The sequence below is a fragment of the Coregonus lavaretus genome, assembly GCF_964263955.1.
Source record: "Coregonus lavaretus genome assembly, chromosome: 26".
Lineage (NCBI taxonomy): Eukaryota > Metazoa > Chordata > Actinopteri > Salmoniformes > Salmonidae > Coregonus > Coregonus lavaretus.
Genome location: NC_140013.1, coordinates 6,205,278 through 6,230,632, shown reverse-complemented (window position 1 = coordinate 6,230,632; position 25,355 = coordinate 6,205,278). Strand labels below are relative to the sequence as shown.

The 25,355-nt window shown below is 46.7% G+C and overlaps 1 protein-coding gene across 1 annotated transcript in view; it reads left to right on the top strand.

Moving 5' to 3' along the window:
- The window catches only part of LOC311102141 (histone-lysine N-methyltransferase 2A-like), a 57,263-nt gene that overhangs the window by 24,084 nt on the left and 7,824 nt on the right, over window positions 1-25,355 (top strand). Inside the window, exons 13-26 of the mRNA XM_084143374.1 lie at window positions 701-814; window positions 1,161-1,345; window positions 1,675-1,848; window positions 2,236-2,346; window positions 4,050-4,123; window positions 13,391-13,602; window positions 13,798-13,898; window positions 14,002-14,139; window positions 15,620-15,778; window positions 19,234-19,345; window positions 19,817-19,895; window positions 19,980-20,140; window positions 20,368-20,535; window positions 20,648-25,232. Coding sequence (XP_083999500.1) covers window positions 701-814; window positions 1,161-1,345; window positions 1,675-1,848; window positions 2,236-2,346; window positions 4,050-4,123; window positions 13,391-13,602; window positions 13,798-13,898; window positions 14,002-14,139; window positions 15,620-15,778; window positions 19,234-19,345; window positions 19,817-19,895; window positions 19,980-20,140; window positions 20,368-20,535; window positions 20,648-25,232 — 6,373 coding nt within the window. The remainder of the gene's footprint in view (window positions 1-700; window positions 815-1,160; window positions 1,346-1,674; window positions 1,849-2,235; window positions 2,347-4,049; window positions 4,124-13,390; window positions 13,603-13,797; window positions 13,899-14,001; window positions 14,140-15,619; window positions 15,779-19,233; window positions 19,346-19,816; window positions 19,896-19,979; window positions 20,141-20,367; window positions 20,536-20,647; window positions 25,233-25,355) is intronic.

The following is a 25,355-nucleotide window of genomic DNA, read 5'->3' as shown; positions in this document are numbered from 1 at the left end:
AGTCGCTAAAGGAATATAAAAATGTTGCGCTGGTAGTATGGGTCAGCTATTTTGAACTGGTTGGGCTAGAGGCAAGCCGTTTTCGCTGTAGTAATGGTGCAACCATGACGCTAACGAATCTGCACTCACTTGTTTCTCTAGGGCACTCGGAAACAACGGTACAGCAAAGCCTTGTCATTACAACAATTATTATCTGGGAGATAATAAGTCGCACAGTGCTCCTAAAATAAAACTCCTGGTCGCACAGCAAAATATTTTGTCACAAATGCGACCAAATTGAGAGCCCTGGTCGCAAGTAATGTAGAATGATGTAGCGCTACAGTACTCAGGCTATTCTCTCACTGACCACATCTATAATTGACCAAGGAAAATGTCAAAAGCGTTCAACTTCTTACCACCTGGTCATTAGGGCACATCGATATAAAACATTTTGCTACAGAAAAAAAAAAATGTCCAGGTAGTCCCTTCTGGTTTTGTTCCGTTTGGTCCCTAAAGAACACGACCCTGGCATCTGCCTCCTCAGTACTATGAGAAGGGTTGAGTAGGGTTACATTTACATTACATTTTAGTCATTTAGCAGACGCTCTTATCCAGAGCGACTTACAGTGAGTGAGTGCATACATTTTTCATACTGGCCCCCCGTGGGTTTGGGGAGAGAGTGTGTTTAGTGTTCTATGACACAACGACTTGTGTTTTCCAGGTAACTTCTGCCCCGTTTGCGATAAGTGCTATGATGAGGACGACTACGAGAGCAAGATGATGCAGTGTGGGAGGTGCGACCACTGGGTCCACGCCAAGTGTGAGAACCTCACAGGTTAGCGGGCGCGCTTGTTTCACAACTCTACTCACTGGAAACAATGCTGTCTTTTAGTCTGTCTGTTTCTCTTCACCTCTATGAAGCGATACAGATTTGAACTCAACACCATTCTTTATTTTGGCTGCTATATATTCACTACTTTGGGGTATCATACTTAAATGTGTTGACATCAATTTCAACTTCTGTTGATACACCCTAAAACATGCCTTTCCATAGCTGTGTACTCGGCATGGATCTGTTGTCAACACTTTTGATATGGAGAATCGACCGATTTTTTTAACCAACCGATAAATGAGTGTAAAAAGTCAACCTCCCTCTCTGCTCCCTTGTCTCCCACTACCAGACGAGATGTACGAGCTGCTGTCCAAGCTGCCAGATAGCGTGGCCTACACCTGCACCAACTGTACGAAGCGCCAGCCGGCCGAGTGGAGGACGGCCCTGGAGAAGGAGCTGCAGGGCTTGGTGCGCCAGGTCCTCACCGCGCTGCTCAACTCCCGCACCTCTACGCACCTGCTCCGCTACAGACAGGTGAGGAGAGGTGGGGATATCTGTGAGAAGGGGATATCGTGTTGCATGTTTAGGGCCAGGAGTTTTTCCTGACCACGTAACATGACCAAGTTTTTCCTGCTCATGTGACAGGGTCAGGAAAAACTCTGGGCCCTGGAGTGTCTGCTATAACTAGGGCCTAGAGTTTGTCCTGCTTTGGTCACATGACCAGGAAAAACATCTGGCCCAACAGATTATACATAATTTCTTTGTATGTCTGTGAAGTGTTAGTAGAGCAATTGGACAGATAGATGTAATTTGACTGTATCCCCCCCTCCCCCCGCTCTATCTCCATCTCTCACTCTCGTTAGGTTGTGATGAAGCCGCCTGAGTTGAACCCCGAGACGGAGGAGAGTTTACCCACTCGCCGCTCCCCCGAGGGGCCCGACCCCCCGGTCCTGACCGAGGTCACTCCCCCCAACGACTCCCCCCTCGACCTGGAGTCGGTGGAGAAGAAGTTGGCCGCTGGGCGCTACAAGTCTGTGGTGAGTCTAAAATCACATCCCACTCGTGTTATTTCACAACCTTGCACTTTGAAAACACATTCAATCAACCGTCCCGCAAAAGCTTTGATATTTTCATTTTTTTGTGGATATTTTCAGACTGTGTTGTCTCAGTCCATTTCAATCCTTTCATCCCATCAGTATCCGCCCAGCATTGTGTGATAACACTAGCTATGTGTGTATGAATGCAGAGCCACATCATCCACAGACACCTGAGTAGTGGCATGAATGCTCAGCCCCAGGGAGCTCTCTTTGCTCAGAGTTCAAACGCAGTTCACTCAGAGAGGGAGAGAGGGAGGGAGAGAGGGATGAAATGGAGGGCAGTGTGTCAATCACTCAGTGCGGTGTTTTCTCTCTTCTCTCTTTAAGCTTGAGTTCAGTGACGACATAGTGAAGATCATCCAGATGGCCATCAACTCCGACGGCGGGCAGCCGGAGAACAGGAAGGCCAATAGCATGGTCAAGTCCTTCTTTATCCGGGTGAGGAGAGCCTACAGGAATTGGCCTATAGAGAGCTTGCTCAGCCTCAGCTTCAGTAGTATGCTAAATATATATATAAACACAACAATTTAAAAGATTTTACAGAGTTACAGTTCATATAAGGAAATCAGTCAATTGAAATAAATTCATTAGGCCCTAATCTATAGATTTGACATGACTGGGAATACAGATAGGTATCTGTTGGTCACAGATACCTTAAAAAAAAAAAAAGGTAAGGGCTTGGATCAGAAAACCAGTCAGTATCTGGTGTGACCACCATTTGTCTCATGCAGTGCGACACATCTCCTTCGCATAGAGTTGATCAGGCTGTTGATTGTGGCACGACAATGGGCCTCAGGATCACATCACGGTATCTCTGTGCATTCAAATTGCCATCGATAAAATGCAATTGTGTTCGTTGTCCGTAGCTTATGCCTGCACATACCATAACCGCACCGCCATCATGGGGCACTCTGTTCACAACGTTGACATCAGCAAACCGCTCGACCACACAACGCCATACACCTGCTCTGCGGTTGAGGCCAGTTGAACATACTGCCACATTTTCTAAAACGATGTTGGAGGCTTATGGTAGAGAAACATTCCATTCTCCGGCAACTGCTCCTGCAGTCAGCAAGCCAATTGCAAAAGCCTCAAAACTTGAGACATCTGTGTTTTGTGACAAACTGCATATTTTAGAATGGGCTTTTATTTTCCCCAGCATAAGGTGCACCTGTGTAATGATCATGCTGTTTAATCAGCTTCTTGATATGCCACACCTGTCAGGTGGATGGATTATCTTGACAAAGGAGAAATGCCCATTAACAGGGATATAAACAAATTTGTGCACAAAATTTGAGAGAAATACGCTTTTTGTGCGTATGGAACATTTCTGGGATCTTTTAATTTCATCTCATGAAACATGGGACCAACACTTTACATGTTGCATTTATATTTTTGTTCAGTATAGTAGTATTCAACCTGATTTGACTCCACTGGTAGACAGGCTGCTTCCCAAATGGTAAGGTAATACTTTTGACCAGGAGCCATAGAGCTCTCATAGGGCGTAAGGTGTCATTTGGGATGAAGCTATTGAAGCCAGAGTAACCATTCTCCAGTTAATAGACACTGCTATGGATGCACTGACATAACACAAGATAAGCATTAAAGTTATAAAAATATTTTGAAGCTATACATTGTTTGTTCTACGGTTTGCTTTTGTTGCCGTTTGAGTCATTTTGGGTTATGGTAAGACAGTGGTGCTAAGCTCTTGACACATTTATAAGTTATATTCTTCAACTGTTGAACAAATGTCCAGGTCCCATACTGCACCTTGTTAAAGGATAGCTTCTTAGCAAAGGGCAATTTCTCAAGCAAGAATTTTGCTAGGATTGTCAGTGGTCTGAGTGGGGAAGGGAAAACTGAAAATGAGCTGTTATTGGCAGAGAGGTTTGGAACTCTTTCTTATTGGTCTATTAACTAATTTACCGCATGGTGATGTCACCATGGAAGGCCAAAACCTACCAAAACAGGCTGATATTTCAGGTGGTCTTTTCAAACAGCTCTTACACTAAAAGGGCATTTTCATAATTTTCACAGTATTATTCCAACCTCAGTGTGTAGATGTATATAAAACACAGGAAACGTAGGTTTTTGACTGCAATGGGCCTTTAACGTCTATTTTACCCCTGTCTCTGTTGCAGCAAATGGAGCGTGTGTTCCCTTGGTTCAAAGTCAAGGAGTCCAGATTCTGGGAAACACACAAATTCTCCACCAAGTGAGTGTGAACCGCAACATATCAATGAGATTTACACAAGAGACTAATAGATCTGTACACATGCTGCCTGTCGCATTAATGATTCATATTGAAATGACTAACTGAATTATTGTGTTACAGTAGATGATTTGATGACTCAAGATAGGGCTTATTTTTTGCCCACGCCATAAGGTTTTAAGCCCACTTAAGTGAACTTACCTTTTCAGTGTACTTTCTGTTACATAGGGGCCTACAAGGCACGGGAGTATCTGTGCATGTATCACCTATTTCTCAATGCCAGAAACGCATATAGTAACTTGGAACACCCCAAGAAAACATTCCCAAATGAAAAACTCTTAAATGACTTTTTCTAATACTGTAATATTGTTCTAAAAGTTGGGTTTGAGGTTTTCTCCAAATCAGTGCTATTTTAGGAAACAATCCCACAAAGCCCCGCGGTGAGCGTTGCACAGTGATGAAATAAAAATCCCATGCTCACCCTTCATATACTCATGGGTAAAACAAAAACAAAAAAGTTGTGGCTTAGTAGTATGGAGTTAGCTAGCAATTGCATTTTTATTCAAGATGGCCAAGCTTTGTGTGGTAGCAGGGTGCAGAAACACTTGCCAGGCAAGTGCGAGTATGCCTCTATGGCAATGCAAATTAAACACTTCGTAAAAAGTGCGATACATTTGTTAGTTGGGCAAATTGGGCGTCTACTCGTCAATCTGCGGGGCACATTTCATCCTTCAGAACGTCCATGGCTATCAACGATGGAATGGGAGCTTCAGCGAAACATTGCTTTTCAAAATGGATGCTGTCCCTACCAACAACATTGCTTATAAAGTATTACAAACAGTCAGCAGAGAGAGCATTATTCAAGGTTTCACCGGGTAAGTGAAAGAGCTAGCTTATTACAACCAACTAATTACAGCATTACTGCAAAAATGGAAGAGGCAAGTGGAAGGGGGAGAAAGTAAGGAACTTTTCTGTCGGCCCTGCATTAAAGACCAAAATTGGCTAAAGAAAATTGTGATAAATAAAAAAGTATACTAGAATTTGCAGGTTTTCCTACTTACAAAGCATGTAGAGGTCTGTAATTTTTATCATAGGTACACTTCAACTGTGAGAGACGGAATCTAAAACAAAAATCCAGAAAATCACATTGTATGATTTTTAAGTAATTAATTTGCATTTTATTGCATGACATAAGTATTTGATCACCTACCAACCAGTAAGAATTCCGGCTCTCACAGACCTGTTCGTTTTTCTTTAAGAAGCCCTCCTGTTCTCCACTCATTACCTGTATTAACTGCACCTGTTTGAACTCGTTACCTGTATAAAAGACACCTGTCCACACACTCAATCAAACAGACTCCAACCTCTCCACAATGGCCAAGACCAGAGAGCTGTGTAAGGACATCAGGGATAAAATTGTAGACCTGCACAAGGCTGGGATGGGCTACAGGACAATAGGCAAGCAGCTTGGTGAGAAGGCAACAACTGTTGGTGCAATTATTAGAAAATGGAAGAAGTTCAAGATGACGGTCAATCACCCTCGGTCTGGGGCTCCATGCAAGATCTCACCTGGTGGGGCATCAATGATCATGAGGAAGGTGAGGGATCAGCCCAGAACTACACGGCAGGACCTGGTCAATGACCTGAAGAAAGCTGGGACCACAGTCACAAAGAAAACCATTAGTAACACACTACGCCGTCATGGATTAAAATCCTGCAGCGCACGCAAGGTCCCCCTGCTCAAGCCAGCGCATGTCCAGGCCCGTCTGAAGTTTGCCAATGACCATCTGGATGATCCAGAGGATGAATGGGAGAAGGTCATGTGGTCTGATGAGACAAAAATAGAGCTTTTTGGTCTAAACTCCACTCGCTGTGTTTGGAGGAAGAAGGAGGATGAGTACAACCCCAAGAACACCATCCCAACCGTGAAGCATGGAGGTGGAAACATCATTCTTTGGGGATGCTTTTCTGCAAAGGGGACAGGACGACTGCACCGTATTGAGGGGAGGATGGATGGGGCCATGTATCGCGAGATCTTGGCCAACAACAACCTCCTCTCAGTAAGAGCATTGAAGATGGGTCGTGGCTGGGTCTTCCAGCATGACAACGACCCAAAACACACAGCCAGGGCAACTAAGGAGTGGCTCCGTAAGAAGCATCTCAAGGTCCTGGAGTGGCCTAGCCAGTCTCCAGACCTGAACCCAATAGAAAATCTTTGGAGGGAGCTGAAAGTCCGTATTGCCCAGCGACAGCCCCGAAACCTGAAGGATCTGGAGAAGGTCTGTATTGAGGAGTGGGCCAAAATCCCTGCTGCAGTGTGTGCAGGAAACGTATGATCTCTGTAATTGCAAACAAAGGTTTCTGTACCAAATATTAAGTTCTGCTTTTCTGATGTATCAAATACTTATGTCATGCAATAAAATGCAAATTAATTACTTAAAAATCATACAATGTGATTTTCTGGATTTTTGTTTTAGATTCCGTCTCTCGCAGTTGAAGTGTACCTATGATAAAAATTACAGACCTCTACATGCTTTGTAAGTAGGAAGACCTGCAAAATCGGCAGTGTATCAAATACTTGTTCTCCCCACTGTATATATGTATATATATATATGTGTGTGTGTGTGTGTGTGTGTATACAGTACCAGTCAAAAGTTTGGACACACCTACTAATTCCAGGGCTTTTCTTTATTTTAACTATTTTCTACATTGTAAAATAATAGTGAATACATCTTGACTATGAAATGACACACATGGAATCATTTAGTAACCCAAAAAGTGTTAAACAAATCAACATATATTCTATGTTTGAGATTCTTCAAATAACCACCCTTTGCCTTGATGACAGCTTTGCACACTCTTGGCATTCTCTCAACCAGCTTCATGAGGTAGTCACCTGGAATGCATTTCAATTAACAGTTGTGCCTTCTTAAAAGTTAATTTGTGGAATTTCTTTCCTTCTTAATGTGTTTGAGTCGATCAGTTGTGTTGTGACAAGGTGTGTGGTGGGGGTATATACAGAAGATAGCCCAATTTGGTAAAAGACCAAGTACATATTATGCAAGAACAGCTCAAATAAGCCAAGAAAAACGACAGTCCATCATTACTTTAAGACATGAAGGTCAGTCAATACGGAAAATGTCAAGAACTGTGAAAGTTCCTTCAAATGCAGTCGCAAAAACCATCAAGCGCTGTGATGAAACTGGCTCTCATGAGGACCGCAACAGGAATGGAAGACCCAGAGTTACAGTGAGGGGAAAAAACGTATTTGATCCCCTGCTGATTTTGTACGTTTGCCCACTGACAAAGACATGATCAGTCTTTAATTTTAATGGTAGGTTTATTTGAACAGTGAGAGACAGAATAACAACAAAAACATCCAGAAAAACGCATGTCAAAAATGTTATAAATTGATTTGCATTTTAATGAGGGAAAGAAGTATTTGACCCCTCTGCAAAACATGACTTAGTACTTGGTGGCAAAACCCTTGTTGGCATTCACAGAGGTCAGACGTTTCTTGTAGTGGGCCACCAGGTTTGCACAAATCTCAGGAGGGATTTTGTTCCACTCCTCTTTGCAGATCTTCTCCAAGTCATTAAGATTTCGAGGCTGAAGTCTGGCTACTCGAACCTTCAGCTCCCTCCACAGATTTTCTATGGGATTAAGGTCTGGAGACTGGCTAGGCCACGCCAGGACCTTAATGTGCCTCTTCTTGAGCCACTCCTTTGTTGCCTTGGCCGTGTGTTTTGGGTCATTGTCATGCTGGAATACCCATCCACGACCCATTTTCAATGCCCTGGCTGAGGGAAGGAGGTTCTCACCCAAGATTTGACGGTACATGGACCCGTCCATCGTCCTTTTGATGCGGTGAAGTCCTGTCCCCTTAGCAGAAAAACACCCCCAAAGCATAATGTTTCCACCTCCATGTTTGACGGTGGGGATGGTGTTCTTGGGGTCATAGGCAGCATTCCTCCTCCAAACACGGCGAGTTGAGTTGATGCCAAAGAGCTCGATTTTGGTCTCATCTGACCACAACACTTTCACCCAGCTCTCCTCTGAATCATTCAGATGTTCATTGGCAAACTTCAGACGGCCCTGTATATGTGCTTTCTTGAGCAGGGGGACCTTGCGGGCGCTGCAGGATTTCAGTCCTTCACGGTGTAGTGTGTTACCAATTGTTTTCTTGGTGACTATGGTCCCAGCTGCCTTGAGATCATTGACAAGATCCTCCCGTGTAGGTCTGGGCTGATGCCTCACCGTTCTCATGATCATTGCAACTCCACGAGGTGAGATCTTGCATGGAGCCCCAGGCAGAGGGAGATTGACAGTTCTTTTGTGTTTCTTCCATTTGCGAATAATCGCACCAACTGTTGTCACCTTCTCACCAAGCTGCTTGGCGATGGTCTTGTAGCCCATTCCAGCCTTGTGTAGGTCTACAATCTTGTCTCTGACATCCTTGGAGAGCTCTTTGGTCTTGGCCATGGTGGAGAGTTTGGAATCTGATTGATTGATTGATTGCTTCTGTGGACAGGTGTCTTTTATACAGGTAACAAGCTGAGATTAGGAGCACTCTCAGTGCTCCTAATCTCAGCTTGTTACCTGTATAAAAGACACCTGGGAGCCAGAAATCTTTCTGATTGAGAAGGGGTCAAATACTTATTTCCCTCATTAAAATGCAAATCAATTTATAACATTTTTGACATGCGTTTTTCTGGATTTTTTTGTTGTTATTCTGTCTCTCACTGTTCAAATAAACCTACCATTAAAATTAGAGACTGATCATTTCTTTGTCAGTGGGCAAACGTACAAAATCAGCAGGGGATCAAATACTTTTTTCCCTCACTGTACCTCTGCTGCAGAGGATAAGTTCATTAGAGTTACAAGCATCAGAAATTGCAGCCCAAAAAAATGCTTCACAGAGTTCAACATCAACTGTTCAGAGGGGACTGTGTGAATCAGGCCTTCATGGTCGAATTGCTGCAAAATTGCTACTAAAGGACACCAATAAGAAGAAGAGACCTGCTTGGGCCAAGAAACACGAGCAATGGACATTAGACCGGTGGAAATTTGTCCTTTTGGTCTGGTGTCCAAATTGGAGATTTTTGGTTCCAACCGCTGTGTCCTTGTGAGACGCAGTGTGGGTGAACGGATTATCTCTGCATGTGTATTTTCCACCGTAAAGCATGGAGGAGGAGGTGTTATGGTGTGCGGGTGCTTTTCTGGTGACACGGTCTGTGATTTATTTAGAATTCAAGGCACACTTAACCAGCATGGCTACCACAGCATTCTACAGCGATACGCCTCCCATCTGGTTTGGGCTTAGTGGGACTATAATTTGTTTTTCAACAGGACAATGACCCAACACACCTCCAGGCTATTTAAGGGCTATTTTACCAAGAAGGAGAGTAATGGAGTGCTGCATCAGATGACCTGGCCTCCACAATCCCCCGACCGCAACCCAATTGAGATGGTTTGGGATGAGTCGGAACGCAGAATGAAGGAAAAGCAGCCAAGTGCTCAGCATATATGGGAACTCCTTTAAGACTGTTGGAAAAGCATTCCAGGTGAAGCTGGTTGAGAGAATGCCAAGAGTGTGCAAAGCTGTCATCAAGGCAACAGGTGTTTTATTTGAAGATTTTCAAATATAAAATATAGTTTGATTTGTTTAACATTTTTTTGTTTACTATATGATTCCATATGTGTTATTTCATAGTTTTGATGTCTTCACTATTATTCTACAATGTAGAAAATAGTAAAAATAAAGAAACCCTTGAATGAGTAGGTGTCCAAACGTATTACTTGTACTGTATATATGGGGGATACAACCTTCCTAGCTCTGCAGATTTTGCTGCGAAGAGACAATCATTATTTCATTTGTTTTGGTACTGTCCATATGTAGCTTGTTTTTGGTTGTACGTTCAGGAATGGCTGAAGATTTGCAACATTTACCTGGAATTAACTCTGCAAATAGCACTGCTGGGTGATTTTAAAAAGTAATAGTCAATTGATTAATAATATAATAATACTCTTAGCAAAACATTTTATCTTTCATTTACAATTTGTAGGATTTATGAGAATAGAAAGGGTCAGAACTTTTGTGAAACAAAGCTGATCCCGTCCCCCCCAAAAAAAGAGCTAGCTTATAACCTCTATGCTAGCTATAGAGCTAGCGTTTAGCTCACGTCTTCTGTCTAAATAACACTGATTAACACTAAAGTAACCAAATTAAGATGTCTGTCAGCTGCTGGTAGCTAACTGCTGGTGCTGTCATACTATAGAGAGTACAAGCCTATGGGAAAATAGTAGTTTTGGTCTCAATGGAGGTCAATGTTTCTGTATAGAGCCCTGTGGCTGGGGCTGAAACAGTGTGTCTGTGCGGATGGTGGGCTAAACCGAATTGCAACGCTTTGACCATGTATTCTATCGTGGATCTGGTGAAAGGAGACGTGTTTTCTTTAGAAGGGTTGATTATGGATTTTGCTCAATAGGAATGTTTATTTCTGCAGCTTGCCGCATGAGTTGTGTTTTGGGAGCCGCTGGCTGTCTGTGGCGCCGGGGGAGTTTTCTGTAGAGCCTGCCTGCAGACTAAATTGAAATGCAACACTTTGGAGCTGATCTCTTATCTGTGCTCATTTTGGAGAAGTCCCAGATTTCTTTGGTGGGGTGCATTGAGGATTTTATTCAATGGGAAAGTTTATTTTGTTTGTTTTATCTTAGGATCAGTGTTGTCACAGTTGCTTCTTTTTGAAGAGGCATCAGCTAACGTTAACTTGCTATATCTAGCTATCTTCCTCCATTTCTGAATTTATTTATTTATTTATTTCTAGCTGGCAAAATGAGTAGGCTAGATTTTTTTGTGTACTGCCATATGTCGATAACAGACAAGTTTGTCTGTGTTATGGGCTAGTAAATACCTTGAAGCTAACCAGCTGGACAGTGATAGCCGCAAGCTAAAACTGGGGAGAGGGAGATAATGTAAACTCCTATACGATTTTCCACTTGTAATTTATATGTGGTTTATAATGTGTTTTTTATTCTATAAAGACTGTAATTGTGTCAATTGTAGAAAGATACTCTCACCTGATTTCCATAATAAAACATGAAGTACAACTTTGTGTGGGCACCAGCTACAGTAGACTCACCGTGTTAGTCATCGAAATTACGATCTTGCGTTCAGGCCTTTCCGGCAGTCTTCGTGGTTTTTATATGTGGTGGGCAAAACTTGTACAGTTCTAAACCAACAAAGAATTGTTCAAGTTAGAATCAATGTACTGTGCATTCGGAAACTATTCAGACCCCTTCCCCTTTTCCACATTTTGTTACGTTACAGCCTTATTCTAAGATGGATTAAATGAATTTTTTATGACAAATCGAAAACAGGTTTATAGAAATGTTTGCAAATTTATTAACAATATAAACAGATACCTTATTTACTTAAGTATTCAGACCCTTTGCTATGAGACTCGAAATTTGAGCTCAGGTGCATCCTGTTTCCATTGATCATCCTTGAGATGTTTCTACAACTTGGAGTCCACCTGTGGTAAATTCAATTGATTAGACATGATTTGGAAAGGCACACACCTGTCTATATAATGACAGTGCATGTCAGAGCAAAAACCAAGCCATGAGGTCGAAGGAATTGTCCGTAGAGCTCCGAGACAGGATTGTGTTGAGGCACAGATCTGGGAGAAGTGTACCAAAAAATGTCTGCTGCATTGAAGGCCCCCAAGAACACAGTGGCCTCCATCATTCTTAAATGGAAAAAGTTTGGAACCACCAAGACTCTTCATAGAGCTGGCCGCCCGGCCAAACTGAGCAATCGGGGGAGATGGGCCTTGGTCAGGGAGGTGACCAAGAACCCTATGGTCACTCTGACAGAGCTCCAGAGTTCCTCTGATGGAGATGGTTGTCCTTCTGGAATGTTCTCCCATCTCTGCAGCACTCCACCAATCAGGCCTTTATGGTAGAGTGGCCAGACGGAAGCCACTCCTCAGTAAAAGGCACCTAAAGGACTCTGACCATGAGAAACGAGATTCTCTGGTCTGATGAAACCAAGATTGAACTCTTTGGCCTGAATACCATGCGTCACATTTGGAGGAAACCTTGCACCATCCCTACGGTGACGCATGGTGGTGGCAGCATCATGCTGGGGATGTTTTTCAGCGGCAGGGACTGGGAGACTAGTTCGGATCAAGGGAAAGATGAACGGAGCAAAGTACAGAGAGCTCCTTGATTAAAACCTGCTCCAGAGCACTCAGGACCTCAGACTTGTGCGACGGTTCACCTTCCAACAGGACAATGACCCTAAACTCACAGCCAAGACAACGCAGGAGTGGCTTCTTCAGGACAAGTCTCTGAATGTCCTGTAGTGGCCCAGCCAGAGCCCGGACTTGAACCCTATCGAACATGTCTGGAGAGACCTGAAAATAGCTGTGCAGCGACGCTCCCCATCCAACCTGACAGAGCTTGAGAGGATCTGCAGAGAAGAATGGGAGAAACTTCCCAAATACAGGCGTGCCAAGGTTGTAGCGTCATACCCAAGAGGGCTCAAGGCTGTAATCGCTGCTAAAGGTGCTTCAAGAAAGTACTGAGTAATGGGTCTGAATACTTATGTAAATGTTTATTTTTTATTTTTAATACATTTGCAAAAATGTCTAAAGCTGTTTTTGGTTTGTCGTTATGGGGTATTGTGTGTAGATTCATGAGGGGGAAAAAACTATTTAATCAATTTTAGAATTAGGCTTTAACGTAACAATGTGGAAAAAGTCTAGGGGTCTGAATACTTTCCGAATGCACTGTATATTAGTTAATATACAGAACCAACTACATAAATATCTGATAAGGTACATTATCTGCTACCTGGATTTTTTTGTGTTTTGGCTCATTAAAGTTGTAAACCCAATTAGTCAGTCGTTCAGAAGATGATAAACGGTGCGGTTTAGAAATGGGTTTACATTTTGGATTGTCCACGCTCTTGAATATAGACCGAATGCACTGCTTTGGGGTATAACAGTCGTGTTGTGTTTGAGAAACCTGTGCAATTAATGCAATCAATCTATGTGTTAGACCCTGTTCATATATTATTGCTGTACTTTCTTGAAGTACTGTATTTACTGATCTAAATTGACGACATTGGTGAAATCAATGCAGTGAAAAACCTGCTTTCACCAATCCAATGTTAACCCTTCATCAAGGGTGGAAGGCAGGAAGGATACAATTATAAAGGATTCAAACAGGGTCAGAGTCTATACCTGTCTGTTTGTCTTGCAGCAGTGGCCTCCTCCCCAACGCCGTGCTGCCCCCCTCCCTGGACCACAACTACGCCCAGTGGCAGGAGCGCGAGGAGATCGCCCGCGCCGAGCAGCCCCTCAGGAAGAAGATCATCCCGGCCCCTTGCCCCAAGACCCCCGGAGAGCCCGAGTCCTCCAACACAACCCCCCCACCCCGGCCTCTACTTCCTCCACCACCCCCTATGCTCCACGGTGAGTCTGCTCAACACAACTAAAGGGCAACACCTAGGGACAAATGTAGTGCACTATTCCCTATATACTATATAGAGAATATGGTGCCATTTGGGATACACACCTACACTAAGTATGTAATGGATACACTTTTTCATACCGTTTCAGTTGCAGGAAATGATGCTGATGTTTGTGGCATTCTTGTCTCTCTCTCAGACCTGAGCTGTGAAGACAGTCCTGAGCTGCTGCCACCCCCTGGCGTCAGCGACAACCGCCAGTGTGTGCTGTGTCTCAAGTACGGGGATGATAACACCAACGTAAGTCAAAGTTGTGCTAAACACCGCCTTAGCAGTCGCTATTGGTCGTGGTACAACTCTTGATCGTGTTTTCTAAGTTCTTTGTGCGTGTTTCTGGTTTCAGGAGGGCGGCAGACTGCTGTACATCGGGCAGAACGAGTGGACCCACGTGAACTGTGCCCTGTGGTCAGCCGAGGTGTTCGAGGATGATGATGGCTCTCTGAAAAACGTCCACATGGCCGTGATCCGAGGGAAACAGTTGGTAAGACTTATAAACCAAAATACATATTTGTACTTGATGTATATTCTTACTAAATGTATATTCTTACTACATTAATATACACTATATATACAAAAGTATGTGGACACCCCTTCAAATTAGTGGATTCGGCTATTTCAGCCACAGCCATTGCTGACAGGTTTATAACATCGACCATACAGCCATGCAATCTCCATAGACAAACATTGGCAGCAGAATGGCCTTACTGAAGAGCTCAGTGACTTTCAACGTGGCACCGTCATAGGATGCCACCTTTCCAACAAGTCAGTTCGTCAAATTTCTGCCCTGCTAGAGCTGCCCCGGTCAACTTTAAGTGCTGTTATTGTGAAGTGGAAATGTCTAGGAGCAACAACGGCTCAGCCGCGAACGGGACCGCCGAGTGCTGAAGCGCGTAAAAATCGTCTGTCCTCGGTTTCAACACTCACTACCGAGTTCCAAACTGCCTCTGGAAGCAACGTCAGCACAAGAACTGTTCGTCGGGAGCTTCATGAAATGGGTTTCCATGGCCGAGCAGACGCACACAAGCCTAAGGTCACCATGCACAATGCCAAGCGTCTGCTGGAGTGGTGTAAAGCTCGCCGCCATTGGACTCTGGAGCAGTGGAAATGCGTTCTCTGGAGTGATGAATCACGCTTCACCATCTGACAGTCCGACGGATAAATCTGGGTTTGGTGGATGCCAGGAGAACGCTACCTGCCCGAATGCATAGTGCCAAACTGTAAAGTTTGGCGGAGTAGGAATAATGGTCTGGGGCTGTTTTTCATGGTTCATGGCTAGGACCCTTAGGTCCAGTGAGGGGAAATCTTAACAATACAGCATACAATGATATTGTAGATGATTCTGTACTTCCAACTTTTGGGAAGGCCCTTTCCTGTTTCAGCATGACAATGCCCCTATCCACAAAGCGAGGTCCATACAGAAATGGTTTGTTGAGATCGGTGTGGAAGAACTTGACTGGCCTGCACCGAGTCCAGACCTCAACCAGACCTCAACCCCATTGAACACCTTTGGGATGAATTGGAACGGCGGCTGCGAGCCAGGCCTTAATCGCCCAACATCATTGCCCGACCTCACTAATGCTCTTGTGCCTGAATGGAAGCAAGTCCCCGCTGCAATGTTCCAACATCTAGTGGAAAGCCTTCCCAGAAGAGTGGAGGCTGTTATAGCAGCAAAGGTGGGATCAACTCCATATTAATGCCCATCATTTTGGAATGAGATGGTGTCCACATACTTCTGGTCATGTAGTGTATGTTTCACTTGAAAATACATGTTGCCATTGTACTTGATTCTGTGCATAATTTACGTTATGTATCTTATATTATGCATGCTCTCTTGATTTAAAAAAAGACACTTTGATAGTATATTTATTATTACTCAAATGACCTTGAGTCGCTGTTGTTGATTATCTAGCTATGTCTTCTAATGGCAGTGTCCTGTGATGTTTGTGTTTTCCTCTCGGCAGCGCTGCGAGAACTGCCAGCGTCCCGGCGCAACAGTGGGCTGCTGCCTGACCTCCTGCACCAGAAACTACCACTTCATGTGCGCCCGGCAGCGCCACTGTGTCTTCCTGGAGGACAAGAAGGTCTACTGCCAGCGACACCGGGACCTCATCAAAGGAGAGGTGAGACGCAAAGCAGAACTCCTTCCTTATCTTCTCCAGCCCACCTCCCTTACCCACCTGCAGCATCACACACAAACAAACATCTAGAAGATAAGATCAGAAGATTTTACAGATAAACATTTTCTTTAAATGTCTGTTTTTTTAACGCTCTGGCTTACTGGTAAATGGTAAGGAAAAGCATAGGCCTAATGGACAAAAATGAATGGCAACTTATTGCCATTGGGCGAAACATATACACAATTGCAAATACCACTCAAATGGACGACAAATGGTGCAAAACATATTGCAAATGGTATATGGCAAATGCCAGTGTAATAACTCAAAAATCCTAAGGGGGGCGTGTGTGCTCCACCATCAGAAAGTATATTGCAAATGGACACCAAAGTCACATCTCAAGGGTGAAATGACCAATTATAAAAACTTGTCAAAAGTGCGTTTTGGACTGTTTTTCTGAAGAAGAAAAAAAAGATTATTTCTCAATGATACATTACTAAAGAACCGTATGGATATAGATGTGTCTTATTTTATGCGAGTTTATCCATAAGGCCTATGTTATGTCCATATCAGGCATATATACTGCAACATGTCCAGTTGTCACACATTATACTCCAAATGGGCAAAGTGTCCACTTGTCACATATGATCATAGGAAGTCAGGCTCTGAACCCAAAAGTCACATAACCATGTCCAAATGGCATATATAATGTCCAAATGGCATATGAAATGTCCAAATGGCATATGTAAGTTTTGAAAGTACTAAAGCAGGATGTTATGTCCATTTGCCATATATGATCACAGGAAGTTGGGTTCCGAATCCAAAAGTCAGTGAACCATGTCCAAATGGCATATTTAATATCCAAATGGCATATGTAAGTATTGAAAGTACTAAATCAGGATGTTATGTCCATTTGCCATATATGATCATAGGAAGTCAGTTCCAAACCCAAAAGTCAGTGAAACATGTCCAAATGGCTCATATAATGACCAAATGGTATATATCAGTATGTTAAGTCCTGAATCAACTGAGGTCTATTTTGTCATGTTTTTATTTTATTTATTTATTTATTTCACCTTTATTTAACCAGGTAAGCCAGTTGAGAACAAGTTCTCATTTACAACTGCGACCTGGCCAAGATAAAGCAAAGCAGTGCGATTTAAAAACAACAACACAGTTACATGTGGGGTAAAACAAAACATAAAGTCAAAAATACAACAGAAAATATATATACAGTGTGTGCAAATGTAGCAAGTTATGGAGGTAAGGCAATAAATAGGCTATAGTGCAAAATAATTACAATTAGTATTAACACTGGAATGATAGATATGCAAGAGATGATGTGCAAATAGAGATACTGGGGTGCAAATGAGCAAAATAAATAACAATATGGGGATGAGGTAGTTGGGTGGGCTAATTTCAGATGGGCTGTGTACAGGTGCAGTGATCGGTATGTTTGATCATAGGAAGCCATAGGAAATCAACATTTCTTGTTGGTGTTGATTTCAGCCTGCACATTTTGTGATGGTAAATCCCTATTCAAACATATTGGCAATGGACAGTGTCCAATTGCAGTATAACATGTTGAGATTGGCAATATATTATATGTATAATGGACACTGTCCATTAGCAATATATTAGCAAAAGGCATTTACTCATAGTGTACCCGATCTCTCACACTTACGTGTTAATTTCAGCATTTCCATTTCGTAATGGGAAGTCCTTATTGATATACATTGGCAATGGACACTGTCCAATTGCAGTATAACATGTTAAGACTGGCATGTATTATGTGTAATGGCCTGTCCAATTAGCAGAGTAATGTATTGCCAATGGATAAAGTCCATTAGCAATATACAGTATGAGTCAACACTCGTTGGTGTTGATTTCAGCCTGTCTATTTGGTGATTGGTAAATCACTGTTTAAACATTTTGGAAATGGACAGTGTCCATAACGTGTTAAGGCTGGCAATGTATTATGTGTAATGGACACTGTCCATTAGCAATATATTACAATGGGCATTTACCATCACGAATTGGACATGCTGTTACATTGCTGAAATGCCCAATTGTCTGGCTCGTTGAACTCGGGATGGCCTAGCATTGATAGTGGTTCCTCTCCCTCGCTCGTTGGTGTTGATTTCAGCCTGTCCATTTGGTGATGGTAAATCACTGTTTTTAAACATATTGGAAAGTGTCCGTTTGCCAAATGATACAATGGGCATTTACCATCACGAATTGGACATGCAGTTAAAGGGTTTAAACTAATAATGTGCACTACTGGGACACTCTACTGTACAAATACAATATAAATGTGCTGTCCTTTTGACTATTTATGATGATTTTAAGAAATGAGATGGCTGACTTGATTGCTGTCCAATTGCAATATGTTACAATGGCATTTGCCATATGATATATTGCAAGTTCATGCTTCCCATTTAGGATATGAAGGGGACCATGTACTCTATTCATTTCCACCCCAACCTCACCCGATGGCCCCAGTCGTCGAAAACAGCGTGTCTCTGCATGACCCAGAGGCCGTAATATGTCAAAAGCATGTTGAAGTCACTACTAGTCAGGCTTCATTCCGGGACTGCTTTTTGCACAGTCGCTGTGGTCAGACCGAGTGAGCTACGGCCAAGTGGGGCACCTCGTTGAACTCGGAACGGCCTAGACTATAGTGATGCCATTTGTTTGCCGTTCAGTGATGATTTTAGCCTGTCCATTTGGTGATGGTAACTCCCTGTTTAAACATATGGTAATGGACACTGTCAATTTGCAATATAACATATGGACAATGCCAATATATTACACTGCAATTGGACAGTCAGCCATCAGTCAATAAGATATCATAATGACACCAAACTGATACATACTGACACCAAACTCACTTTGTCCAACTCGTTTAGAAGCCAACTATCACATATTTCAGAGCCTGCCCAAAATTCATAACGCCTTCTGTTAAAACCATAAAAAAAACTTAAAACACGTAGTTCAATTCGAGCTGCTCACCGAGTTTCGTCTTTGAAGTCTGTTCCGTTTACAAGAAACGGCCATGTCCATTTGGTGATGACATGTCAATTTGCCATATACAGTGTCGCCACCCGGTGGAATTGTCCGGTACTGCAGAAATAATCAACACAAATAAATTGTATTTCTCGGAATCTGAGTGTCCTGGAATCTTTATTTCGTGACTTCCCGGAAGAACGGGCCTTGGCGCTCAACCTATTTTTAGCACACCCCCGGACGTCTAGTAAGGGGCCGCCCATTTGCCATTACATTTCTGATCGATCATATGGCAAATGCTGTTTGCGTCTCTTATGTAGGTAAAAACAACATGCATGCAGTTAGCCCAGCCCTTATCTATCGAAATCATACTGCAGCTTGGGTCAAACTGAGGTCACAGTGAGAAGGGTCTACTTGTAGGTACTTCGTTTGAAGTGCATGACTTCCTTGCCCAGGTGGTGTCTGGCTTCGAGGTCACGCGGAGGATCCTGGTGGACCTGGAGGGGATCAGCTTGCGGAGGAAGTTCCTGACCGGCCTTCAGCCGGAGAACATCCACATGATGATAGGTGTGTGTTTATATTAACCCCCCCCCACAGTCATATATAGAGATCTCTATGGAGAAGTCCCAAACTGCACCCTATTTCCTATTTATGGCATTACCTTTGACCAGGATCCATAGGGCTCTGGTCAAAAGTAGTGTACTATATAGGGAATAGGGTGCCATCTGGGATGTACACACTATATATGGCTCTGCTTACTCTCTCTGTGTCTGTAACCTCTCCACAGGGACCCCCAGCCATTATCTGATCATATTTGATCTATTCCAGAGCAAGGCAGCACACCTGATTCAAATGGTCAACTGATCATCAAGTCCTTGAATTAGGTGAATCAGCTGTGCTAGTTCAGGGCTTTCCCGAAGTAGTGAAATGGCCAGTCGTCTCTATGGAGTTTTGAGACACACCAACTGGCCCAACAAACATGTTTCTGAATAGCCTCCTTGGATTAGGGGTTCTAACTCTTTCTTTCTTCCATCGCAGGCTCCATGACCATCGATTGCCTTGGAATACTGACCGAGCTCTCGGATTGCGAGCGCAAACTCTTCCCCATCGGTTACCAGTAAGTACACACTGTGCACCTGTCTTATGTGAAGTAGTCAATGCAAAATAAGACTGAATCATTTGCTGGTTTCTGTCACCACAGGTGTTCCAGGGTGTACTGGAGCACTCTAGACGCCCGGAAGCGTTGTGTCTACACCTGCAGGATCTTGGTGTGTCGTCCCACTGTGGTGGAGCCTGACCTGAAGAGCGCTCTTCCAGAGGAGAACCGCACCATCTCACACAGCCCTTTTACTCCCATCTTAGGTGTGTGAGCCAGAATGCCGCATCACTATGTTATTAATTATTCAAATTTATGCTGCACTGCATTTAGTCTAGTATGTAGCCGGCGTGTAAACGCATTCAATACGTTTATTTGTCACGTGCACAGGGCACAACAGGTGTAAACAGTACAGTGAAATGCTTAATTGCAAGCTCTTCCACAAAAATGCAGTTTTCTGAAGAATTGATTGCATTAAACTTTTCATTGACAGATAAAGTCCTGTCTCCGGTGCCCGACCCTTTTGACTCCCTGAAGCCCTCCGACCGCCTGTCCCTGCTGCCCTCCAGCCCCAATCCTCCTAAAGTTTACACACGGAACAGGCACCCTAGCTACCCCCCATGCCAGCGCTCCCCTGGCTCCAGACCACTTCCATCCCCAGGTATCTTCAAACTCTTTACCCCATTTACCTCAAACTGTTATTTGTAAACGCCCATTCACACGTGGAGACATTTAGTATGGTAAAATGTGTTTGTGTCCATGTTGTTTTGCAGGCGGTTTCTCCCAGTCGGCCCATGAGATTGTGACGGTGGGGGACCCCCTTCTGAGTTCCGGCCTAAGGAGCATTGGCTCCCGTCGGCACAGCACCTCCTCCCTTTCCCCCCAACCCAGACAGAAGGTAGTTTCCCCTCCACAGGCCGGGGCGGCTGCCGCCATGAACCAATTAGCCCTGTTCTCCTCTTCCGCTCCTTCCCCTGCGCACTCCTCTGCCTCCAGAGACCTGGGTCTGAGGGACACAGAGAAGGGGAAGCTGCCCGCCAGCGGCGTCCGAACGCAGAGCCGCGAGACTAGCTCACTCAGTCCTGGAGGTCAACACAGCAGACACCACCACAGCATCTCTGAGATGAAGACAGACGGTGGGAAAGAAAGTGCGCCTGGCAAGCAGGCTGTGGGAGTGAACCCCAAATTTTCCCCAATTGCGCCAGGGATGGCAGGAGTAAGCCAGGCCTCCCCACCAACAGGTACGGCCAGCAACCGCAAATCCCAGGCGGAGAAGGGGAAGCCGGGCGTGAAGGACCCAGACCTGTCGGCTGGTGTCACGCTCCTCTCCCGCCACTGTGTCACCACGACCCTGTCCAAGGACAGAGGTGGTAGTAGTAGCAACCCGGCCAAGGAGGGAAGTGTGACCTTGGCGCAAGCCTTTAAAGATGCTGGTAAATTGGGGTCTCCCCAGCCCCCGTTCCTCAAAAGCGGTGGGAGGAAGTCCCAGGACTATCTGTCGGGGCCAGCCCCTGCCGCAGCCATGAAGCCCCTGTGGTCTTCGGGGGCCACGGCCGAGGATGACATCATCAAACGGGGCTCCCAAGCCACCCCGGCTGTCCCCTCCAGCCACGTGGCCCCCACCACCAAAGACAAGCACTCCAAAGTCCGAACCATCGACAGCCGAGAGGCATCTAAAGAGAGGGAGAAGACCCCTCAGAACAGCAACAAGAACCTCACGCTCAATAACAACAATGCTAAAGAGACTGGTGGAACCACTAACGCTCCAACCCCGACCTCTCAGAACAGCAACAGCAAGGCCGCAACCCTTGGCAACAACACCAAAGCCATTGGCAAGCAAGAGGTGGAAAAGCTGGAGAATCAAGGAAGAGGGCGATCTTCAAAGAGCAGGGATAGATTCTCCAGCCCTGAGAAGAACAGCTCCAGCCTAGAGGCCATCAAGCAGCCCAGGATAGCCTCAGAGAGAAGCATGAGGGCTTCGCAGGTTCAAGCAAGAGTAACAGCCAACGAAGTCGCGGCTGCTAGAGACAAGAAGCGGGCTATAGTCAAGGCGTCTTTGACGCCGCTGAAGACTGACCCGAACGGGACCAACACCGTGAGCACTTCCTCTGACTCCTGCACCACCACTTCCATCTGTCCCGCGGGTCAAGAGGGACCACCCCACCGCAGGTCTTCCTGCTCCACGCTCTTCTCCCCGTCAGCCTGCTCTGAGAGCTCCGAGTCAAACAGCCCGCCACCGCACCCTGAGGACCGCGAGGAGAAGCGCCTCCTGGCTCACTGCGCCGAGGACGAGGGGACCAGCGACAGGGACGACCACGCCCTGCTGGAGGAGGAAGGCGGCGGCGGGGACAAACACCACGAGGACGACAGTGACTGCTCAGGCTCGGCCAAGCGGCGTTACCCGAGGCGCAGCGCCAGGGCCCGCTCCAACATGTTCTTCGGCCTGACTCCTTTCTACGGGGTTCGCTCTTATGGAGAGGAGGATATCCCCTTCTACAGCAGCAGCGGGGACGGGCCCGGGAAGAGGAGGACCGGGGGCAGTAGGCGCTCAGCCGAAGGCCAGGTGGACGGGGCAGACGATAGGAGTACCTCCTCGGGGGACAGCGGAGAAGAAGAGGAAGGGGGATTCAACCAGTGTTCTAACAAGGATCCGTACTATTACAACTTCACCCGCACCATCATCAACCCTGGCCCTGTGATGCCCTCAATCGAGGGGATTGACCAGTGCCTGGGGAGGGGCTCTCAGCTGCAGCGCTTCCTGAAGGACGAGGCAGAGGAGGAGGAGAGGGTCGTCGCCGCTGTAGATGAAGGAGTTCCCACCCGGAGCCTCCTGGGCCACCAGCAGATCGGCCAGCTGGATGGCATTGACGACAGCTCAGAGAGCGACGCCAGCGCGAGCACCACCAACACCACCACCACGGCCACCGCAGCGTCCTCTTCCCACAAGAGCACAGGAAAGAGGAAGGGCAGAGAGAGGCACACAGAGAAGCTGGAGCACGACTCTGGGAAGGAGGCGGACAACAGCAGCGGAGGGGGTGGGAGCAGCGGGAGCAGCAGCGGGAGCAGCAGCAACAACAGCCGAGAAGGCAGGAAGAGCCAGAAGGACAACTCCCTCCCTCTGGGTGGGGTGAAGTCGTCCCAGAGACAGGACCCCCTGGAGGCCCAGCTCTCACTTAGCACTGACCTGCTCAAGTCGGACTCGGACAACAACAACAGCGACGACTGCGGCAACATCCTGCCCTCGGACATCATGGAGTTTGTCCTCAACACGCCCTCCATGCAGGCCCTCGGGCAGCAGCCTGAGGCCTCCTCATCTGAGCTTCTCTCCCTGGACGAGGGCTACGGGGTGGGCGTCAACCGCCGCAAAGACATCCTCTTTGAGGACTTCCGCCAGCCGCTGGCCAGCGCTGAGCCCGTGGAGAGCGGGGTGAGCACGTCCATCTCGGTGGAAGAGCCGTACGGTCTGCCCCTGGAGCTGCCCTCTGACCTCTCTGTCCTGACCACTCGCAGCCCCACGGTCAACAACCAGAACCACGGCGGCCTCATCTCGGAGGGCTCGGAGCGCACCATACTGTCCCTGGCAGCCTCGGACGAGACCATCACGGAGAAAGGAGGCGGGGACAAGCAGCAGAGCGGAGGGGCCGGCGTGTCCCCTGAGAGCCAGCAGGAAGGAAGTGGAGGTAGTCGAGAATCTCAGGTAAGAGAAGGTCACATGACCCCGGAGCAGTTTGAGCACATCACCAGTCCCTCCCTGAGCCAAGTGGTAGAAGCGGGTAAGCAGGATCTAACCAGGAGCTCTGGGACCCCTGTCCTACCCAGCTCCCCCACCCTGCCTCTCCAGGGACAGAAGTACATCCCTGCTGCGTCTTCAGTCAGCCCCGGACCCTCCCAGGTGGCCAGCACGGCCGTCCAGACCACCTCTCATTTAAAACCAGGCCCGGAAAAACTCATAGTGGTCAACCAGCTGGTCAACCAGCATCTGCAACCCCTCTACGTCCTACAGACTCTCCCCAATGGTGTCACTCAGAAGATCCAGATCACCCCATCGGTCAGTGCAACAGGAGTCATGGATACCATGACTCTAACCACAGGGCTCACCACCGGGAGAACCACCTCCCAGCCCATCTTTCCTGCTGGGGGCAAAGTGTTGGGCACCATGTCCCATCACCCTCAGATCCATACTTTCACCGGCACCACCCAGACGGGCTTCCAGCCTGGCATTCCCAGCACCACCTCCGGCCTCCTGATCGGTGTGCCCTCCCACGAGCCCCAGATCCTGGTGACCGAGGCCGGACGGAGGCACGACCTGGCCCCCAACGTGACCATCGTGTCCAGCGCCGCCTCCATCTCCACGTCCTCAGTCGTGCTCGCGTCTGGACATGGCAAGAAGCGACCCATCTCCCGTCTCCAGCCGCGGAAGACCAAGAAACTGGCCCGCTCCAGGAGCCAGCCCACCCTGGCCCCGTCTGAGGTAAGACCCAACATGACTCTGATCAACCTGTCCTCGCCACAGATGGCTCAGTCCGGACTGGTCGAGCTGGGCACCCTGACCACGGCTGCCACTACTTCTCACCGCAATGTCCCCAACATTATCAAGAGACCCAAATCGGGAATCATGTACTTTGAGCCCATCCAGCAGAGGATGCCTCTTCCCAGCGGGCAGCCTGGCATCCTGGGCCACGACTCCTCCACCCACCTGCTGCCCTGCACCGTCTCAGGGCTCAAACCCAACCAGTCAGCAGTGCTGAACATGGTGTCCATGGCTCAGCCCAGCGGGCCCGGAGGCCTCATTGCACCAGGCTCTGTCTCTCTCAGCACCCCGGTGCTCAGCTCCGCCGAAATCACGGGACCCATCAGCAGCCTCCTCTTCAAAGCCAGCCCGCACAACCTGGGCCTTCCGGAGCAACAGATGCTCCTCCAGTCTGGAGCTCCTCTGATGTCCCAGCTGTGCAGCCCCTCCCATCAGACCATCAGCATGTCTGTCAGCCAGCAGGTGGACCCGGAGAGCGGTGCCTTCCAAAGGCAGCAACACCCGCCAAACGCCAGCGGACAACCTGTGGCTCTGGTCCCCAGCCCGGTCTCACAGGACTCCGGCAAGGGACACCCGGTTGGAGTGTTCTCTCAGAGTTCCTGCTCTCAAAACTCAAGCACCATGCCTATATCCAGGTCCTCATCAGAGCTGAAACAAGAGCTGAAGTCTAGTTCTGCAGCAACGGCATCCACGGGCTCGGCGAAAGGAAAGCAGAAAGCCAAGCGGACGAGGCAGAGTCCAGACAAGGCCAGCGGGAAGAAACACAAGGGTTGGCAGGCAGAGCCTCCTCGGGAGACTCAGGGAGACCGGGCCACCTCCACTCCTGGGTAAGATTCTCACATAACAGATAACTCATGAAATAATCAACTAGGACTATACTGATTTCACTAAGTATGTGTTATCATACTACAGTTGCCACCTGCTACATATCCATATTTGAATTCCCTCTG